A 19913-nucleotide genomic window follows, 5' to 3' on the forward strand; every position below is an offset into this window, starting at 1 on the left:
AAGGGGGGGGGGGGGGGCAGGGGGGTAATAAGTGAGGCGATGGCCGACAAGGAGCAAGAGAGGTGAGACAGCAAGGAGGAAAAGGAGGAGGTGATGGAGGGGGAGAGAAGGGGACGGGTGTGAGGAATGAATGAGCAGGAGGCAGAGAGGGTGACAGGAGGAGGACTTTACATTGTTGCTAGCATGCAGTAATGTTCTTTAAAAAAGGTTTAATGTCATTGTAGTCAATGCACAGGGCTATACATAGTTTCACAACAGCTGAGCAAACAGTCACACTCGCAGTCGCTATCGCTATCCTTTGCTAATAAACACCACTTACATGACCCTCAGGAGCTGAAGGAACCCAGAAAGTGACGGGACAATGACGTCAGGAGGAGAGCTAAAAAAGAGGGAGCAATGCGGGACATTTAGGGAGGTGAAACATACCCTTTAAGTCTATTACATGCACAATGGAGCTGTGCTAAAAATGAATTTCTGCAGATTAAACTCCAATAAGTGGTTTGTATTAAACGTTAGCAATCTGAAACCACTGTCCACTTACAAGCTTTTCCCAGATCTCACAACCACATCTCACTGTCTTTAACAGCAAGGTTTGCTCAAAGGTCATCTACTGAAGAAGACGGTGAGATGCAGGTGAAAGCTTCGTCAAACCTCCACAAAGACCATCTGTTGTTAGAGGTAACAGTTAGAAAACACACAGACACAGGGCATTTCATGTCTGTGTCTGCATGTGTTGTTCTGAGAAAAGCTTCAGTAACTCTAGATATTCCCCTGAGGAGCCAATCGCATGTTCCTACGCACTTAAAACACACCTACGTACACCGTAGCCTTGTGGAGATTTGGCGTCATGCCCTGATGTTAACATGTTGAGAACATGAAAGGCAGAGAGATACTCCCAGGATACAGCCTCACACACATCTCGAGCACCACTCGCTGCTGGATAACAAAGCCATTACATCATCGCCCCTCGCCTCGGGGGAACAAGGCATGAGCACTGACCACTGGGAGACGTGGGGTCATTACGTCACCGGCCGCAGCCCGGAGAAAGACATAAAAGAAGGAGCTGAGACTGTGCGACAGGCGGGAACTGGACCGTGTGCGAGCCGATCGCTGCTAATGCTCGGTAATGTTTGTAACACACATACAGGTCAGGTGGAGGGTCAGGGGCTGCTTGACGCAATGCTGTGACACACACCACCCCAGGCCTTCAGCGTCTCATGCAGCCGACCCAGTCAGCAATGAGCATCGTAATGTCACATTATGAGGCCGTGTAAGTCACACACAGCGCTTCAGAAATTATATTACATTATTATCAAGCTTGAAGTTTCTCTTCCATTAAAAAACTGGAACATGCCAGCAGTACTGTTTCAAAACTGTCCGCATATTCATAAACATCACACACAGAACAACACCAAGCTAATGTCTTTGTTGTTGAAGTGGGTGTCTGGGTGGGCAGTGCGGCTTCTAAACCTGGATGTGCTATTATGAATGATTCTACCAGCTAGACCAGAGGATCAATACTGTATCTGCTTTCTAGGATCAATCCAGGAGGAGCGTGTCATCCAGTGATCACAGGGTTGGCAGTTTGAGCCCCAGCTCCTCAATGAAGTTGGTCCCAATGGGCAGGCCAGCAACTTCATGGGTGAATGAGAGGTTGAATGTAAAGTTTTATCAGTTAAAGGTGGAGTCACCGATTCTGGAGGAAGACTCTGCCTTCAGTGCTCCTTCAGGAGGTCTGTCCCCCAAATTCATGGATGCAAATTCCCAAAGCAACGACATTAACAACCGGGCGAGCTGAACAAAACAGAAATATGGGCGATATCAGAGCAGCCGGAGGGTACGTTAGCTTCAATAAGTAACGTCACACAGGTGAGGACGTGTAATTCACCAGGAGATAATGTGAGTTCTGCCACTGGCAAGCCACAGCAATATCTTCAGCACTGTCATTGCATAGCTCTGCTCTTCACGGGTGAGAATGTGGAAGAAGGAGAGTAGGCAGCAGAAACAGACGCAGGAGTCAGAGTCCAGTTGGTTCGCCTGTTGCTGATTGGCTGGAATAGTGCTGTTTGTTCCACATACAGAGCCAGGACTGTGTGTGTGTGAACAACAGATCAGGTAGCAGACCGTGCTGGAGACATTCACTGAATTTGATAAAATGCTTATTGGATTCTGATCACTGACTGCACCTTTAAGATAGAAAAGCACTATATAAGTCCATTCACCATCCATATATTGCTGTCCATGTCTGCCACTTTCAGAGAAAACAGGCAGGAAATAACTGTTTTGTGTTTACGAGAACACATCTTCAGGCATTTCGTAAAATTAAATGCTGGAGATATTTTTGTTATTGTCAACAAATGCCATGAAAAGCAAACCCACCAACGTGTTAATCCATCTCTCTAGAGTTTCTAGTTTTGCTAACCTGTCTCTGGTGATCAGCCTCAAGTCACTGGTCCCATGCTGAGCACGTAAATCCTTAAAAGCTGGTCACAAACACATAGTTTCATTCTTAGCTTTAAAAAAAGGGAAAACAGTCTCAGCTGGGCACTGTTTTTAGTAACCATGACTCAAACAGCAGTAAATAGTGTATCTGATGGGAACTATTTTCTGCTCTGGCTTTGATGCACTGGTGCGTATTTACAGCAGCAGGACAGTGTATGTGGGACTGGCTCAAAATAAACTACAATGCCCAAGTTGATCATAATAACGAAACATGCGCTCAATTGTGTGTTTTTGGAAAACAATGGAGGTCTGTGGCACAGGAATAATCATGTTTGAGATGCACAAATAACACTTAAAATGTTGGATTTGGACTCAGAATTGGTTGACAATAAAAATGTAGAATATCACAAAGAAGATTTCCTGCATATACTGAAGAACATCATCAGATTTATCTTTTAAAAGCAGAACTATTATGACCCTGCTGCCATTATAAAGTTGGTACGTGATCAAAAAGAATTCATGCACAGCAGCATCGCCCATCTCTATTGGTCAAACCCCTAAACCAGAGCTGATCACGCTAATGTTTGATGACACATTCTCACGTTACTCAGTTCCAGTTCAGATTATCGTAAAACCGTTGACGTGCAGAAACGGGATGTGCGTGGTTGTAGTCTAGACCTGAGGACTGATATTGCTGAGTAGGAGTCCATGACAAAGAAAGAATAATAAAGAAAGGCAGAAGTGGGCTACCAAGAAGGTGGGGAGTGTGATGGGGGAGCCAGTCTCTCCAGATGTTAGAAAAGTGGGTGGAAAGAGGTGGGGTGGGAGGGAAACAAGTAAACAGAGGCTGAAAAGTAACTGTACAGATAAACAGAGAACAGAGACTTAAACAAAGCGCATGAACAAAATGGGAAGGGAGGAAGATGTTAAAATTGTCTTCAGCATGCAGCAAAGCGTTCCAGTTCCCATCCCACCCTCATTTGTATCTTTGTCTCTGTGCTGCACAGACCTTCGTCTGAGACAGCTGAGTGGCCCAAACCTGATTAGTTATTTACCTCCCTTGCATCTCTCTCCTTCATCCATCCATCCATCCATCCATCCATCCATCATACGCACAAACAGCACCGTGGCGCCTCAAGTCTTTCTTTGACGTCTCCCCTCCTCTCCTCCAAGTTATGCCCTGGCCCCCCTTTGGTGACAGTAATTTATTCTGTCATTTTATACGAACCAATGGTCTCTCTGGTTTGACAGACCTGACAAGTGAGGGTAGCCGGGAGATGCGTACAACAGTGGCAGGCATTTGTCCAAGCGTGGTGATACTGAAGTGCTTTTAAGAGCTCTTCATGTCTGTGCAACACGTGAGGGTTCACACATAGGCTTCTCTATATAGCTCCTTATCTGTTCATGTGTGTGAAGAAGACATCAACACGTGCTCGTGACAGAAACGTGCGATTCCACAATCTGGCGAGAGGTATATATATTATATATAGATAGATAGATAGAGAGAGAGGGAGAGAGAGAGAGAGAGAGAGAGAGAGAGATGCCCTCCAAGATGAGTGCTCTCAAGCGATATAATGGCTTTCCTTTGGGCTTAAATCAGCGTGCAGAAAGTGGCCTGCTCTGGTGTTGCCTGCTGCAGTGCAATGCAGGAGAGAGGCAAGAGAAGATATTTTATATGTCAGACTCCAGAGCCCACTCACGCCTCTGCTGTAGGTGTGCCGATGACGCACACTGAAAAAGTGAGGCTGCATACTATCTGTGTCTGTCTGTCTTTTCTCTCATGTAGAAATGCATTTCCAAATACAGGATTTTTTTTTTTTAATTTTTAACCAGCAGGGAGCCAGACCATCATTGGAATTAAAAAAGAAGATCTCCAGGTGTAATAAAGTTGCCTGTTTAATAGCACTGTGGCTTTGCAGGAATTAGACAGCAGCAAAACGCAGAGGTTTTTAATGGAGCAAAGGATACCCAACTTCTGACGACTTCTTCAGTCCCCCTCTCCTTTACTCACACACACACACACACACACACACACACACACACACACACACGTACACACACAGAAGCCCCTGTCAGTCCCTAACACAAATTTAACAAAGCCCCCTGATACACACAAACAGCACTGAGCATGCATAAACAAGGCTCGTATCAGAAAAACACAGACCACCATAGCCCTCTATGCTTGTGTGGAGGTATAACAGTCCAACAACAAAACACTTTCAAGCTGGCATTTCAGTATAGTGGCATCTGTCTATAACTCATCTGAATTATAAAGAAGGAAAATCGTTATTAAAACAACTTTACAACCTTTTAACTGTCCAAATTAGCCTTTGTCAATGATGCTGCTTATTCTCTATTCCAAAGAAGTGACACCATCACAGCATCCAGCTTCACCTCTGGGAAAAAGATGCTTTTTTGGATTGCAGCTGCATAGATGAAGCAATGAAATTACAGTAAGAACCACTGTAACACACAAGTCCAGAGCTGCACACTGCCTGTCAGCATTAGTTGGCAAATAGCAGTTTAATATGCAAACTATGAACAGACACATTTCACTCTGGTGTTAAACAAACATTAAACCAAGAGGGACCCACTGAAGAATCTGTGCTTATAGTGACAATGCCTCCACCAGTTTTGGCTCTGAGGGTACTTGCTTCATATTTTGCGCAGCTCCAGTTCACATACAGACCTGTTTTATGTTCAGCAGCCAAAACACAGAGCTCATGCTTCAAATGATTTTGGAGGAGGTTTTACAGAGCTGCAGGGCCATTTAAGAAACAGGTACTGCAGGCAAAGCTGCATGCAAGAGAAGGGGCTCTAATTTTCAGGCAACAGGGACATCTTGTGGACAATTGTAGAAATTTCACTCCAAAAGTTCAATGACAAAAAACAGCCAAGAGCTTAGAGGTGTCCTTACATGCTTTTTCAGGTTTTTTTTTTTTTTTTCTTTTTTTTTTTTTTTTTTTAAATTTATTCTTTTCTTGCAAGTTTAAATAAGGTTGTAAATTTTAGACTTTTAGACTGATAAAATTAGTCTAAATTTCTTTTGGCTGCTTGCGTTAAACAACGTAAAAGTTTGGCTAGTTTTATTAATTGAAATGTGTTTCACAGGCAAAGTAACAAACAGAGGACTCAGGCATTGCATTGCCAATATTACTGAACAGTTTCAGACAACATCCAGCTCCACTTTCACATTGAGTTTAACAGCCTGTTATGCAGCAGATTTCTGCACATCCAGGTGTCAAATCGATTAATACTCGTCTTATATACTGAAAAAGTAGGATTTTAGAGCTGTATAAATGATGCTAATCCCAGCATTGACGACCATGATGATGCTATCTGACACTCAGAAGGACAATGGTGACAATGTATTGAGAGTTATTTTCATTTATGCATAATGTGTAGTGAGAAGATGAAGAGAGGAGCCTCCAATCAAAATGCACATCAGAAGAACATAATACTACTAACCAAGTATCAGAATAGAGTCTTCTTTCTTGATGTGTTCTTCCAGAAGGTGCTGGAATTTGGAGAAGCAGCCCAACCAGTCATAACTCTGCTCTGTCTTGAATCTTTCATTCCAGTAGTCAGCATATTTGTATCTGGAGTTGTCATCTGGCAGGTGGTCCATATTCTCTGTGACATGTAAAAAAAATAAATAAATAAATCACAATATCCATTTCAGAATAAAACCTTTTTAAATGCATTCACTCTGGCTGTCATTTTACTAGCTTTGCTCCAGGGACTATTGTAGTGTGTGTTCATATTATGGTCTAATTCTGCAGCAAAAATCCAACCATTTCAGACATTCACAGCTCATTAAGTACTGCAACGGAAAAACATTCCTCATACAAACTCATGAAAGAGAAGCTAAACTTCACCAGGAAGGAGTTATGTATAAAAAACAAAACATACTCCAATGGGGTGCAGGCCATTTCATTTAACTGACCCAACCCATGTGAAATTCAAGGTGGTTTGTATTTTCTATTTCATCGTTTTCTGATGTTCCTTCAGAGGCTTGACTCTTTTTCCTACCACTGCTTTATTTCTGACTCGCTCTTCAAAGCTAGATGTTGAAGTGACTGAGGATCACTTGTTTTTTTTAAGTGCTGCTAGAGTTTGAGAGTTCTTCTCTCAAATGAAAAAGTTATGAGAAAACATACTTAACCCTGCTCTGCATGCAGTGTGTGATACACCCCTCTGTGCTGTTAAGGATTTCGACTGGATGCATTTCCAAATTCAAAATCCATATGGTTTCGGGGGGTGCCATACCTCACTTCCAGTAAGCGTTAAGTACGATCAGTCAATCATTGATTTCGTGAATCTGATTTTAAATTTAAAAAAAAATCTGAAGTCTGAAATGTGTGATATTTCTCTGGACTTTCTCCGTCGTTCATTGCATCGCTGCGTTCATTGCTGCCACTCATGGTCGGAAGCGGTACTGCAAGCTAACGGTCTCTCCAATAAGTCTTGCTCCAGTTCAGTAACACCCAATCATATTTTTGGTCATTTCACTAGAAGTTAACCTTCTATCCGGTGGTTTCGTATCGTTTTAAACAATGGACTGGTTAAAAACAACTGGCTCACCGTTAACGTGCCAGCTAGCTTAAATGACTGTGTCACGTGTCCCAAACAAGCCGTGACGCTAACGGTAACATGATTTGAACACCAGTTTAGCAATAAGCTAAAGGTTCAAGACAGAATAACCACAAACTGGTTTTTAAGTCTTGTGTAGTGCTTCTGAAGGTCCCTCGCCGGACGTGGATACAGTCAATAATCCTGCCCACACTGTGAGCACGGCGTATCCGGGAATGCGTGTGGCTGGAGCCCAGCTGTTGCAGCCACTTTAATTACAATTTCACACTTTATGTCATTCTATAACACACATTATACAGAACAGGCTTTGCATTACATGATCGTATGGAGCTGCTCACGAATTCCTCGTTCCCCAGTGGCTCTGTTGTGGTTAAAAACGCCGATTCAGAAGTGTGAATAAATCCACATGTTGTAGTTTTACACCATTAAAGCTACAGTGCGCCTGCCAGCATGGGCTTAATAAACTGCAGTCTCATTCGAGCTTTTATTTTGAAGAAGAGAGTCAGATTTCCTGTTTGTGTCACATCTGGTCCTGACGGAGCGACATAAACATTTTCGTGACCTGCGTTTACATGCTGCCTTGGCATTTTTTAGTGAGATGCAATTGTTTTAACAAAATCCGTTTCTTTCAGTGTCTTTGTTTTTTAATTATAGTTAGCACTGTGTACTTCACTGCCATTATACATGTAACATCTTCTTTGTTACCAGCTACTCAAATGTGATGATCGGCAGCCTTCCTCTGGACTTTTGGTCTAAATAAATTAAAGCCCTAACAATGGACACTTATGGGTTGTTGAATTTTCAATTTAAGTAGCCAATTTTTTAAAAATAATCAAAATAATCACATTAGTATATATAATATTGTATTATCAGCCAAAATGGCATATATTTTAATGTCAAGGGGCTTTTACGGGAAATGTAACCTTCACAGAAAGTGAACACAGAGACATACAAAATGACTCAGCAGACCATGTTGCCTTGTGTAACCCGTTCCAAGGAGCCAAAGATGACTGTGAAACAGTCATCTTTGACTGTGAGCTGTTGCTGCTGTAGATCCGCTGTAGTTCAAAAGAGTTAAAAAGAACAGGCACTCATAACCTCTTGATATGTGAAAATGAAAGGCTGATATAGATCCACTTGTAAAGAGTTCACTTTGCATGCTGCACAAAAACTATCAGCACCAAAATATATGCAGAATGATGCTGACTATCTCTATTTGTAATATCAAATCTGATTGTGGTGGATGTACTTACAAAATAAGTGCGACAGCGATGCTGGTCAGAGAATGAACACTTCAAAACTAGCAGAGAACATTAAAACAACGCAATCCAGCTTGGTATTTGTCAAGCTTTTTAGATCGCTTCATTTAAATACCTATTTGAGGGTTGAAGAGGTAAAATTCAGCAATATTTCCCAAGATTAAAGAAAAGTAGCAGAACTTTTTTATATGGTCTCTCTGTATTATTTATAGATTATTATTTCTGCATAATTAGACCTTTTAGGCTTTAAGTACATTTTGCTGTTTCCAGATAAGCAATCCAGGACTTGGTGCCTATGCAGAACTGGACTATTTTTAGTGTTGCATAGCTGCTTGTATTTAAGTAAAAGATCTGAATACTTCTCTCATGTCTGTCTTTTGGACACAATGCATAAGAAAAATGAATATACATATATGTGCAGGAGAGTAATGTCATATTTCCCCCTGCAGATGGCAGCATCACACAGCTATTTTCAAGAGATATTCCTACCTGGATAATGTTCATGAACCGCTTCAGGAAATCACTGATAACCTCCCAATTATCATCCTAGTTCATGATGTGTCACTGAAAAGTCGTCTGCAGCGAATGTTTCTGGCTCACGTCGACCTGTGCCATCTATCACTGAAAGCACAGCGGTGTGAACGAGAGCAGATAAATCCTGAACTTAGAGTTAAACTAACAGGTAAGATGATTTATGTGCTGCATGTGGCCGTTCATCATCGAAGTGAGTTGCTTTTTCTGTGTCAAACCCACCTCAGTGGCTCTGTGCTGCCTCGCTGTGAGAGGCTAATCTGCCCTCCTTCCCTATGCACAGCTCACAGAGGGACGTTCTTATGCCTTTGCTGCATCAAGTGCCATTCTGTCAACTCAGTGCATATCCCTCCATTTCACACTCGCTGAACTACAGTCAACAGTAATTCCCTGCAGAAACTTTGCCAGTAAGAGCTTTTTCTCATCTCATTCCTTTTTAGGGCTTCTCTCTTTTATTGCCAATCCACCACTAAGGACAAATAATCAGTTATCTCAGAAGAACCAGAGAACACTTCATCCATTTCTAACACCACTTGATTACACTTATTTCTAAAAGATAGACACAATGTTAAGGATAGTTTGGTCAATGTAGCAAGATATGATGTGCTCATAGTGTCAAGCTTTGTAATCCACTTTTTTTTTCCTGTCTGGTTGATGCTGATAAATTCTGGAGCTGACACACAGTGTGTCCAGATGGAGTAACTGGGGTAAACCCAAGTTTGTTCTGGCCAACAGATAATTTACTTGGAGCCATGGGGGGTAATGACTAAATCCTCATACTTAAACAGCAAAATGGTTCACTTGTACCTGACTTTCAAAACAGGCCATATGAGTGATTATGACCTGCCAATTCTCTGGTGTCAAAGCCAAGAATCCTGTCTTGCGTGACATTAAAGCGACACAACTTCCTGTTTCAAGATTGAAAGTAAATATTGTTTCAATCTGTTTCAAAAAAAAAAGAAAAAATGGAGCTTTTTATCTCGAGAGGACAGGAAAAAAAGAAACTCTGTTAGTCTATGGTCTGGCCTAAATTGAGCAGCAAAATCTGTATGAGGAAACAGTGAACGTCATTAATCCCATGTGGAAGCCCAAAAGGTACAACCCTGATTCCAGAAAAGCTGTTTAAAGGTAATAAAAACAGAACGCAATCATGTACAAATGAACTGTGTTTAATGACAACAGTTTTTTAAAGTGTTCCTGAGCTCATGTATTAATATCCTTCATGCATTGATGTGTTCACAAAGTGGTGAACCTCTCTACATCCTTGCTTGTGAGCGACTGAGCCTTTCCAGGACGCCTCTTTCATACCCAATCATGATCCTATCACTTGTTACCAGTGAACCTGTTTACCTGTGTAATGTTCCAAACAGGTGTTTTTGGAACATTCCACAACTTTCCCAGTCGCTAGCTGCTCCTGAACCAACTTGTTTGAAACAAGTTGCTGCATTAAATTCAGAATAAGCACATATTTACAAAAATCAATGAAGTTGATGAGTAAAACATTAAATATATCGTCTTTGTACTGTTTTCAATTGAGAGATCAGACAAATGAGGATATTCTGGGCCACCATGGGACTAACTTGAGCTTGTCACAACAGACATTTTGACTTGTCATAGTAGGAAAAGCACAGGTTTTAGTAATAACATAATATAGCTCTATTCAAGTGTCTCAGTGAGCCATGAAAGTGTGACAGTCAGCGAGTGAGCACACACGATACCAGGACCCTGATGCCTAGTCCACACCTAGTAGCGAAGTCGAAGCTCAGTCAAGAGCCTGCCAAACCAACAGATGCTGATATCACTGTGATCCTAAAGCCGTGTTGGCCAATCAGAAGCCTGAAGAAAAGCCATTATTGGTGGGCTACTTGCAGCCCCTTTGGCTGAAAAATGCAAACAATGACAAAAACTGCAGTTCCTTGAATGGCTTCCTCCAAAAGCGAGTCAATTCCCATAGACCCCCCATATTAAAATGCACAACATTACAGTAGAAATAAACATGCATTCAGACTTATACAAAAAACAGTTTTGGTCTCTATACACAACTGCTTATCATGACAACTGTACGGGGGTGAATTTTTATATAACTCACTTGTTTAGATCATACTCAGGCTTAAAGTTAAGCATAATTATAGGAATGGCTGCTTTGCGTGACAGCTAGCTGCTAGGTTTCAGCAACCAGGTCCACCTCAGCTCCACCCACGCTCTGCCTCTTTGCCCATTTTTGGATAAACTGGGAGTTTGGAGGAGTCAATCACTTTCAAGATGGCGACAATCGATGCCACTGTCACTGAGCTTCACAATGGCTCTTCAGACACCTGTAGGCGAGGCCATGGAGACTACGTCCATGTTTTGTCCAGTCTACTGTCCAACCTGCTTTTGCCACAGCAGTAACACTGGCGGTGGAGTCTGTGTCCCCGGACTGCTGGAGTATGTAGCTGTGACCATTCTGGCGCCTCTGTTCCTCAATAAAAGTGGAAACGTAACTGCACACTTATGCGTAAGGTTAGCACCAGCACTATTTTGCAGAAAATCACCCCATAAAATCAAAGGAGATAACAATGGACACACAAGCCGAAAGCTCTGTCTGCAGATCAACACTGCAAACAGACTTTCTGAATATCCTCACCCTGGAAGGAGTTTTCCAAAAGCTTCATTTTCAGTGACCTAATTCTGAGTTAATGTGTGGACAAAAGGCCAAAACACATGAATAAATCTACGTTTAAAAAAAAGAAAAGCCTGCATGTGTGGACTATGCATGAAGCAGCTAATTGGAATTCATCCATTACTCCTTTCATTATTTATGCCTGTGCTTTTCTAAAATGTGTATGTCCATGGTGACCTCCATGGAAAATGAAGCAAGCTGATGCAACACATGGCCAAGAGGAGCCTGAGAAATGGTGTGAAAAACATCCTCCACACACGCTCCAGCTGGGCTCTGGGGCTTGATGAGCTGTTTAAGTTGAGCCCATCCACCAGCCTCTACTGTATACTTGTGTACACTGCATCATTATTATGTAACCCTCAGCATACTGGTAGCAGCCAACAGTATCAGTGATGGCAAGCGGAGAAGCCATCAAACATCTCCGGGGGAAGCTTTTAATTGCACATGTGTTTGGATGCAGAGGAGACGAACGGCGGTGAGATCGACGCGGACACTCCGGCTGGAGATGCGGAGAATCATTTGCCACAGATTCCTCTGCATAGTGGAGGCACTATCACAGACCACGTGAGAGGAATATTCAATGACGGTCCCCGACAGACCGGCTCATCTCTGCTGGCGCTCCTCCGCTGCTGACATGGACTCTTGGACTCTGTCTTTTCTCAGCTTCCCGCATGCGGCCGCGGAGGGAGGGCGATACTCTGCCTGAATGTAACCTTTGATCTTTTGCTCTTCTTTTTCTCTTCTTTTTTCTTTTTTTTCTTTTTGTCTTTTTTTCTTCCTCTTCTTCTTCTTCTTCTTCTTCCTCTTCTCCACAAGTCAAAACACTTTCGGGGGGGCTGGTATGGCTTGGCCGTGCATCAGCAGAGTGTGCTGCCTGGCTCGCTTCTGGAACCAGTTCGACAAATCGGACCTGTCCGTGCCGCTCACCATCCAGAACTACTCGGACATCGCCGAGCAGGAGGTGCGGTCCGTCACCAAACAGGTCTCCGCCTCGGAGCGCGCACCCGGGAATAACTACTCAACCCCGGACCCGCGTTCTGTTGGCTCCCCTCAGGCGCCCACGGATGGCTCCGGGACCCGGGGATCTTTCAGGGCGCGGAAGGAGCCCAGTTACAAGCCCCGGGAGGACTACCACCCGCCCGGAGTGCCTTTCCCCAGCGTGACCCAGTACAAGCAGGATTTCAAACCCTGGCCCATACCCAGGAAGGAGAATTTCCCTTGGATTAGTAACGGGGGCAGCAGGGCAGACAGTGTGTCGGACAGCCCGGTGAACAGTTTCCACAGCCAGGCGCAGGAGGAGAGAGAGGAGCGGGGCAGGGGGCAGAGGTGGGGGGAGCAGCAGGGGACGGAGGAGAGAAAAACCAGCTCCTACAGGTAGGTCATCTTCTGCTTGCTTCAGCACCAGTCGCTGTCCACTCCACCTGCGCACTGGGCCAGTCAGGGACCCTGGGAATGAGCTGATTGCTGCTCTGATGCTTTATTACATGCGTTTTAGTGACAGTTTATTGGCCCCCTCAGAGAGCCTGCATGCAGATAGGGGTCATCAATAATTCTCTTACACATCTCGTATTCATATATAGGAGAGCTCAAGTGTGAATGCTTGATTTTCCTGTCTGCATTTTCCTTTCAGTCTGTGGGCTAGAAGTATGTGGTTCTCAACCTATTTGGCTTGTGAGCCTCCAAAGAGAAGAAATGATGCTAATCGCCCTGCACTTCAGGTTCCTGAGAATTACAAGCAGAGCAGCCAGAGAGTGACGTTCCTCTCTCAGATCGATTGATCTGAATAGATTTTAGAGGCCTGAAAAAGTGTTTTGTAAAAATTGGAGGAAAAGACCAACTGAATGCTTGCATTAGAAGTATTTGTTTTAACCCTCTGGGTGGTCCAGAGCTCCAGTTAGAGCTGTTGTAATACTGTAAAAGTAGTTAAATGGGTATTTGGGGGATTTTGCGTTGCAGCTGCGAGAGACAGAGGTAAAAATCTGGACCATCCACCCATACAAGCCGGATAGAAACCTTTAGCCTGTGCTGAATGTAATCCACGTGGCATCTGTCAGCCTACTGATGCATCTGACTTCCTCCAGGCAAGAGTACAGGCCATGGACGGGGGTGAGACCGGCCAAAAGTGCAAGGAGAAATCCCCCAGCTCAGTACTCCAGTCCAGGAACAGAGGCCACCCACGTCCCACGTGAGACCAGCTACCAGGCTGCCTACAGTGGGGAGGCCCAAAGGTCCACAGGGCTGCATCAGGGGGAGCACGTCATCCCGTCTGCCAGCACCAATATACAACCCGCTGCTGTCCCCCAGCCCCTCCCCACTGCCCTGCAGGCCGGCAGTTCACTGAGCCCCTCCGGCCTCCAGCAGAGCGCCCTGCCCGAGAGGGCCGAGCTCAGTGGAACGACCAAGGGAGAGGTAAGCACAGGAGGCAATGCTGTTCGCCGGCGTCAGGCATTCAGCCGGAGGAGCCATGTAATGCACATCACTGAACCAGCCGTAGGTTTGCAGAGTTCAGTGGAAGAGCTACAGGTTTAAACTGCAGCACGTTCCTCCTGAAAGTCATCTTCACTCATCTCCCTGGTGGCCTGTTGCTGCTGGGCCGTCTCAGAAAAGTGATACAGCATTCTGTCCCTAAGCAGCTCAAAGTGACCCAGCTGTTTAAAACAGGCCATGTGCTGTGTTAGGTAACACTCTGCTGGTGCTACACTCATTACTTTGACCTGGATAGAGCTGGCTCAATGAGAACAGAAAAGTAAATTGGTAGTTCTTCCAACTGTGCTAAATAAAACAAACCTGGAGACAAACAGATGTGAAATCATTTCTGAGCATGGCTGCACTGAAGTACTTTATTAATGGATCATGAATCCATTTGTTTAAATGATTTAAATTAATCATTTTTAATTATACCACATAACTGTACTTGTTTAGACACACCAAACAAAATCACTGATTTCTCCATATGAAGACACATTTTATATTTCTTTTATGTCATTGAATTGATCTTAACATCAGTTTGCGGGTTAGAAATATTCTTATTTTTAAGAAATATTAAGTGTTTACCACAACACAGAAAAACTTATCGGAAAGCATCATTTAACGTACATTATGTTAAAGAGCGTTTGTATTTTTAATGCCAACAGTGTGGCCAACAACAACAACAAAAGAATCACCCAATTGTACATTTTGTCCCAGATTTCTGCTGCTCTCAGACATAAACTGAGACAGAAAGACGAGCGCACAGTCTGGATGAAGCAGAACTACGTGCAACAAGGCGAGAGGATTTGCTCACGAGGCTGTGAAGGCATCGATTCAGGTTGTTCCAGATTATCATAGGATAAACTGGGTGAGGGGACATATCCCCCCTTTTCCCTCTCTGAGTACTGTTGCTCAGGTCAGCTGTTGCCTGACAGTAAGCGAGACAGTTTTTGGGAATCTCCGGAGGTTTAGTGCCATCCCTCTTCCCCGCCCACACCCCTCAGTGCCATCTGGCCTGGGCTGGACCGGGTCAGGCTGGTTTGTCTGCTGTCCTGATAAATCTCTCACTGAAAGGCGTGTGAGAGGGTTAGAAAATGTGTTTTTGTGTGAGAAGCTGTGTTTGCAGGGTTGTAGCGACCATTGAGGACGCTGAACTCAGTATTTGGGGGGTTTAGGAACCAATTTAAGTGCTTTCAGGCCAATAAATTGATAAAGGATTCATTATTTTGGAGAATCTTGTTTCTGGGAATTTGCAGAATCGATAGCTTGTGAAAATCTCCAATTTTGGTGTTTCTCTACATGGGCTGAGCAAATTCTCCCACTTCTTTGGCTAAATACACACATTTAAAAATCCACTGTACCTGAAAAATGCATTGTCCCAGAGCACGAAACATGGCTGTTTCTCTCAGCTAGTGAGACATTTTGGAGATACGTGGTTTTCATGGGACATGGACGTTCATGTTGGGAAATACAACCCTGATTTCAAAAAGTTGGTCCCACCTTTTTTGGAATTGGGGTTGTACAATTTCCAGACAATACACTTAAATTACCTGCAATTAACACAATAAATAAAATGTTAAAGTGAAAATAAAAAGTATTTTTCAAGGTTGAAACTTGAACTCATGACCTCAGCATTTTTTCAGCCCTGTGTGTCCTGCAACTTCTGAGCTTTAGCAAAAAGTGATTAATGCATTGGAGAAAAACATGACCTTACAGGTATTTGCATAGTTTTCAGGGTAATGACTCTCCTATTAAACCATCATGTCCCTCAGTACCCGTATTATAGTGATGGAGGTGGAAGAGAGAGATGTCAACTGCAGGACACGGACTCTATTAATAACAGTTGGCCCAGTTGGAGTGAGAGTTCACGGCACATTAAGGAGGGATGTGCTGCTGGCAGTATGTTCGGCTGTGGGTCTGCACACTGCAGTCGATGCTATACACACACAGCCGCATGCACACACATGTTCACGGTGCCGTTTTTCAGTTACACCACAGTCTGCCAGTGCAACACAAACCGGCCTGGCAGCAAATCAAGTTGATCTTAGATAATCCACCCCGGTCACCGCCGGCCCACTCACTGCCAACTCATTATTGACTCACCAGCCCCCTGCAGAGGTGTCTGACGAAGCATTACACATCCCACTCCAGTATGCATTACACTGGGCCATGGCACTCTGCTGGTATTTGTCTTTGAGGGCACTCTCAGTATGTGATGTCAGTCTGTAGAATACATCACTGCGCCAAACTGTGTTATCACCAGCAGACCAAGCGTCCTCGTTTAGTGGGACCGACTGTATCTATTCATTAAAAGATTTAATGGTTAAGTCCCAAATAAGCTGCTGAAATCAAAATCAATCTGCTCTTGATGATAAAGGAGTCGGGCAGCCATGAAATTCTCATTATTGCTCAAATCAATCTGTCAGATTGTGTGCGCCCCCCACCTATAACAGATCAAATCCATCTCAACAGATAAAAGGTGTCTCTAATTGTATGACACGCAGCAGACAATTGACCGATGAGACCAACTGACGCGTTTTCTCGAACTCACTCAACTCTAATTTAAAACATCCCATCCACAGTTGAACCTCTGTTCAACCTGAAATCCAGCTTGCCCCACGTGTCCGACTTGAATGAGTGCAGCCCTGTACTCTCAGCTGTGTGTGTGTGTGTGTGTGTGTGTGTGCGGAATCAGGCTGAGCAACTGCAACACAAGGCAAACAGATTTGCGAGGATGGGGCTGTATAATCCCGAGTGTGTGTCAGGGATGAGCAAGACAAAACCGCTGAATGGGGAACACATTTAGCATGCAGAGTGGAAACCTCAGCAGGAATCTTTTGTTATGACAAATTCTTGGTTGTTTTATAGTCAGCTTAGAGGCGGCAGCCCCCCTCGAGATTTTGGATTGTGCTCTCGGAGCTCACGGGCAAACCCTGCTTAACTTCTGAATACAATGTGTAACAGCGCTGCGGTTTCGTGTGGCAGAGACATACAGTAGACGCACGGCAGAGGCATGGAAATGCTGCTCACAATGGCTTTAAACTGCATGAAGAGGATAGAAAGTCTGCAGGGACAATGCAGCCTAAAATTTGCTTTCCCGCTACCTCCTTTGTCTCTCTCTGTCTCTCCATTTACCCAGGGGTGGGGGCAAGGGGTGCCCAGGTGCCCTCCTTTAGCAGAGTCAGAGGGAGATAGGTAGCTGGCTTGTCTCACTTTATTGTCTTGGATTCAGGGACCTGCTTCATCACAACTATGCAAAGCTCACAAAGCTGTTCGCTAAATCAAGAAAAATTTAAGGGCCTGCATCTCAAAACATGCACACCTTTGTAGATGGATTGTAAGCAAGCCAACGTGTTAGCATGGATGGATTACTGAGCGGGCCGACTGACCCAGGCCAAGCGCCCCGGACCAGAGCCTCTGTATGAAGTTAACAATCAAACAGAGAGAGACACAAAACAACCACAAAGAGATGCAAAAAGACGAGGACACGACTGCAGCTGATTTGTGTCTCTTTCAGTCAGGGGGTCTTACTCCTACATATACTTCGTGGGGTAGGACTGCCTGTTACATGTCTGTGTGCTGAGGCTTCGTAAAATGTCCGTGGCTGTCAGGTATTTGGAGCTACAAACAGTAGCTATTTATAATATTTCAGGTTAAAATACTTAAAGCTGTTTATTGTTTCTCAAAAATCGCCCCTGCAGATGCCCCCCGTTCGTTCTTTCATCCCTTGTTTTTCTCTTTCTCCCCTCTTTTTTTCTACAACCACCCAAGCCAGCCTTTCTTCCTGTTTCCCTCTCGCTTCTTCTTTCACTTGGACCTCTTCCCTTTTCCCACGCTGCCCAGGACAACAGCGGGAGAGTCCTGTGCCAAGTTGGCAGGATTCTGGCAGGGAGGAGAGGATTGAAATAAGAGCAGTGGAAAGGCAAAAGAAGGTTGATGGAAAAGAGACAGAGATGGGGAAAGCTGGGGAGAGAGATGCAGCGTGTGATGGAGAGTGAGAGAGAAGTGGGGGATGGGGGAGGGGGGGGTTAGCAGCAGCATTTGATGGATTATCTGTTAAAGTGCGATGTTGCACCGGGTTGCAGTCTTCTTTGGCACCAATCTAATTTAGGAGAGAGGCAGACCTGCCTGTTACACAGAGCACAAAAGCTGGAGTGAGTGTGTGTGTGTGTGTGTTGGGGTGGGGAGCACACTCACACACCAATCTGACTTGCTGAACAGCATGTACTGCCTTCCCTGCCACCCACAGCGCCGCACAGCCACATTTAAAGTGCTGCTGGGACAGCAGGCCGTCAATCTCTCCAAAGACCTATGCTGTCTGACAAAAGCTGCCACACTCCACCGCCACGCAACGGCCCGGTCTGCTTTCACTGACCGAGCCAATCATTGCCGGTCATGATGGAATATGGGCGACTTTTATTTATTCTCTGCGGCCCAGATAGATTCTGGCCCGAGCTTTGAGAACAGCTGCCATCAGCAGAACTGAGCAGCGCTAAGCAGAAAGTGGCACTACAGTCCAGGCTGCTCGCGCTCTGACAGCCGACCTGATGCTTTCTGACGGCACAGTCCAACCAGTCTCCTCTCATTTCATGGGTCTGGTGTGAGCCCTACAGCTGCTGCCCTCTCTGGTTTCATCTGTGCGATCGCTTTAAAAGCTGCTGTTATACCTGTCTCTCTCTCTCTCTCTCTCTCTCTCTCTCTCTCTCTCTCTCGTGTCAGGAACATCTGGTGAGGACCAAGCTCCCCCCGAACCCTTCCGCCGTCTTCCAAAGCGGATCCAGGGTCTTCAACATCTGACGGCCGCTCCGATTTCCAACCATTCCACTTTGATCGGTTTCAGTTTTAAGGAATCAACAGGGGAATGATTTCAGTCCATTCCACAACACAAGAATCTATGCAAGGGAACGGATTGTTGTGAAGCCTGTGGAGCTGCAGCGTCAGTATCCCAAAGGGGGGCAGATAGATAGACACCCCCCACCCCCCCGGACCCTTTTACACCCCTTCCTGCAACTGTTGCTGTGGAAATGAATATGCATGTAACGAAATAGTTTTAAAACAAGCTCTTTGTTTCAGTTATAGATGCACAAGAAACTGGCTGCTCTCTCTCTCTGTGTGTGTGTGTGTGTGTGTGTTGATTCGTCCTTTTATTGTACATAATGTCGAGTCTGCTCTGATAATGAATGGCACGGTTGGTCATTAAGTGTGTATGCTTTAAGAGTACTATGTTGCCCCCTCGGTGTTGCTAGAAATCTGCTTGAAAATATGTTATTTATTTCCTCAGTATTCCGTTAGTTTGCTATTTTGAGAAAGTATCGTTGGGTCTGTTATTTTGTAAATCTATTGTTAAAGAAAAAGAGCAAGTATATAATGTAAGTGAAATTACAATAAAAGGATATTAGGTTCTTAGCACTTTCTATCAGATGTGACTCGGCTCTTTTTCTCAGCTGTTCTGGGTGTTTCGGAGTCATTTGAAGGATTTAATGAACAGAGGACCGTTTGCAATTAATTGCTTTTATATCAAAGGTCAAGTGATGTGAAGGCAGATGTTTAAAAACTTGAAAAGCGTTTTTTTAAATTACAGTTCAAGTTAAAACAAACTCATGTAATTAAGGCAATAACGCGATACTCCTGTTCTCTTGGTTGGCTTGTTCTCTATATATTCAGTGCTCCATGGTCAAGACACTCAAATTATAAATTAAAAAAAAAAAAAAAACTAAAACAAAATAAAAAACCCAGAAACAAAGTGTCTTTCATGACTTACCTTTGGTAGCTCGCGATGCAGATGCAGAGTTTTGATTTGGTTTGACCAGGTTTGAGATTTCTACCTCCACGAAAACAGCAAGCAGAATGGTGGTGAGTGGAATTCGGTTTGTGATGCTCAATAATAACAATGATAAAAACAATAAGCTATTTATATATAGCACCTTTAAAAACACAAAGTGCTTTACAATAAAAAC

At 44.2% G+C, this 19913-nt stretch overlaps 2 protein-coding genes across 4 annotated transcripts in view; one reads left to right on the plus strand and one right to left on the minus strand.

Moving 5' to 3' along the window:
• The window catches only part of ece2a (endothelin converting enzyme 2a), a 71075-nt gene extending 63574 nt beyond the window's left edge, over positions 1-7501 (minus strand). Inside the window, exons 1-2 of one of the 3 annotated variants that reach the window (XM_076744224.1) lie at positions 7352-7501; positions 5911-6075 (exon numbers count right to left, since the gene is read on the minus strand). In XM_076744224.1, coding sequence (XP_076600339.1) covers positions 5911-6070 — 160 coding nt within the window. In that variant the 5' untranslated portion in view covers positions 6071-6075; positions 7352-7501. Of the gene's footprint in view, positions 1-5910; positions 6076-7026; positions 7141-7351 lie in introns of those variants that run through there. The other 2 variants (XM_076744226.1, XM_076744225.1) reach the window with 2 other exon arrangements.
• Positions 7502-11769: 4268 nt separating this feature from the next.
• map6d1 (MAP6 domain containing 1) lies at positions 11770-19370 on the plus strand. Its single transcript, XM_076745858.1, has 3 exons — positions 11770-12861; positions 13569-13896; positions 18676-19370. The coding sequence occupies exons 1-3, from the start codon at positions 12329-12331 to the stop codon at positions 18751-18753; spliced, it is 939 nt and encodes a 312-aa protein (XP_076601973.1). The 5' UTR covers positions 11770-12328; the 3' UTR covers positions 18754-19370.
• Positions 19371-19913: the final 543 nt, after the last annotated feature.

This window comes from Chaetodon auriga, chromosome 12 (assembly GCF_051107435.1).
Source record: "Chaetodon auriga isolate fChaAug3 chromosome 12, fChaAug3.hap1, whole genome shotgun sequence".
NCBI lineage: Eukaryota > Metazoa > Chordata > Actinopteri > Chaetodontiformes > Chaetodontidae > Chaetodon > Chaetodon auriga.

Excerpts from the sequence above, each read along its gene's own strand:
- map6d1 (XM_076745858.1), top strand. The coding sequence starts at position 12,329 with ATGGCTTGGCCGTGCATCAGCAGAGTGTGCTGCCTGGCTCGCTTCTGG. Across the intron at positions 12,862-13,568 it reads AGAAAAACCAGCTCCTACAG|GCAAGAGTACAGGCCATGGA; the intron begins GTAGGTCATCTT and ends GACTTCCTCCAG. Across the intron at positions 13,897-18,675 it reads GTGGAACGACCAAGGGAGAG|GAACATCTGGTGAGGACCAA; the intron begins GTAAGCACAGGA and ends CTCTCGTGTCAG.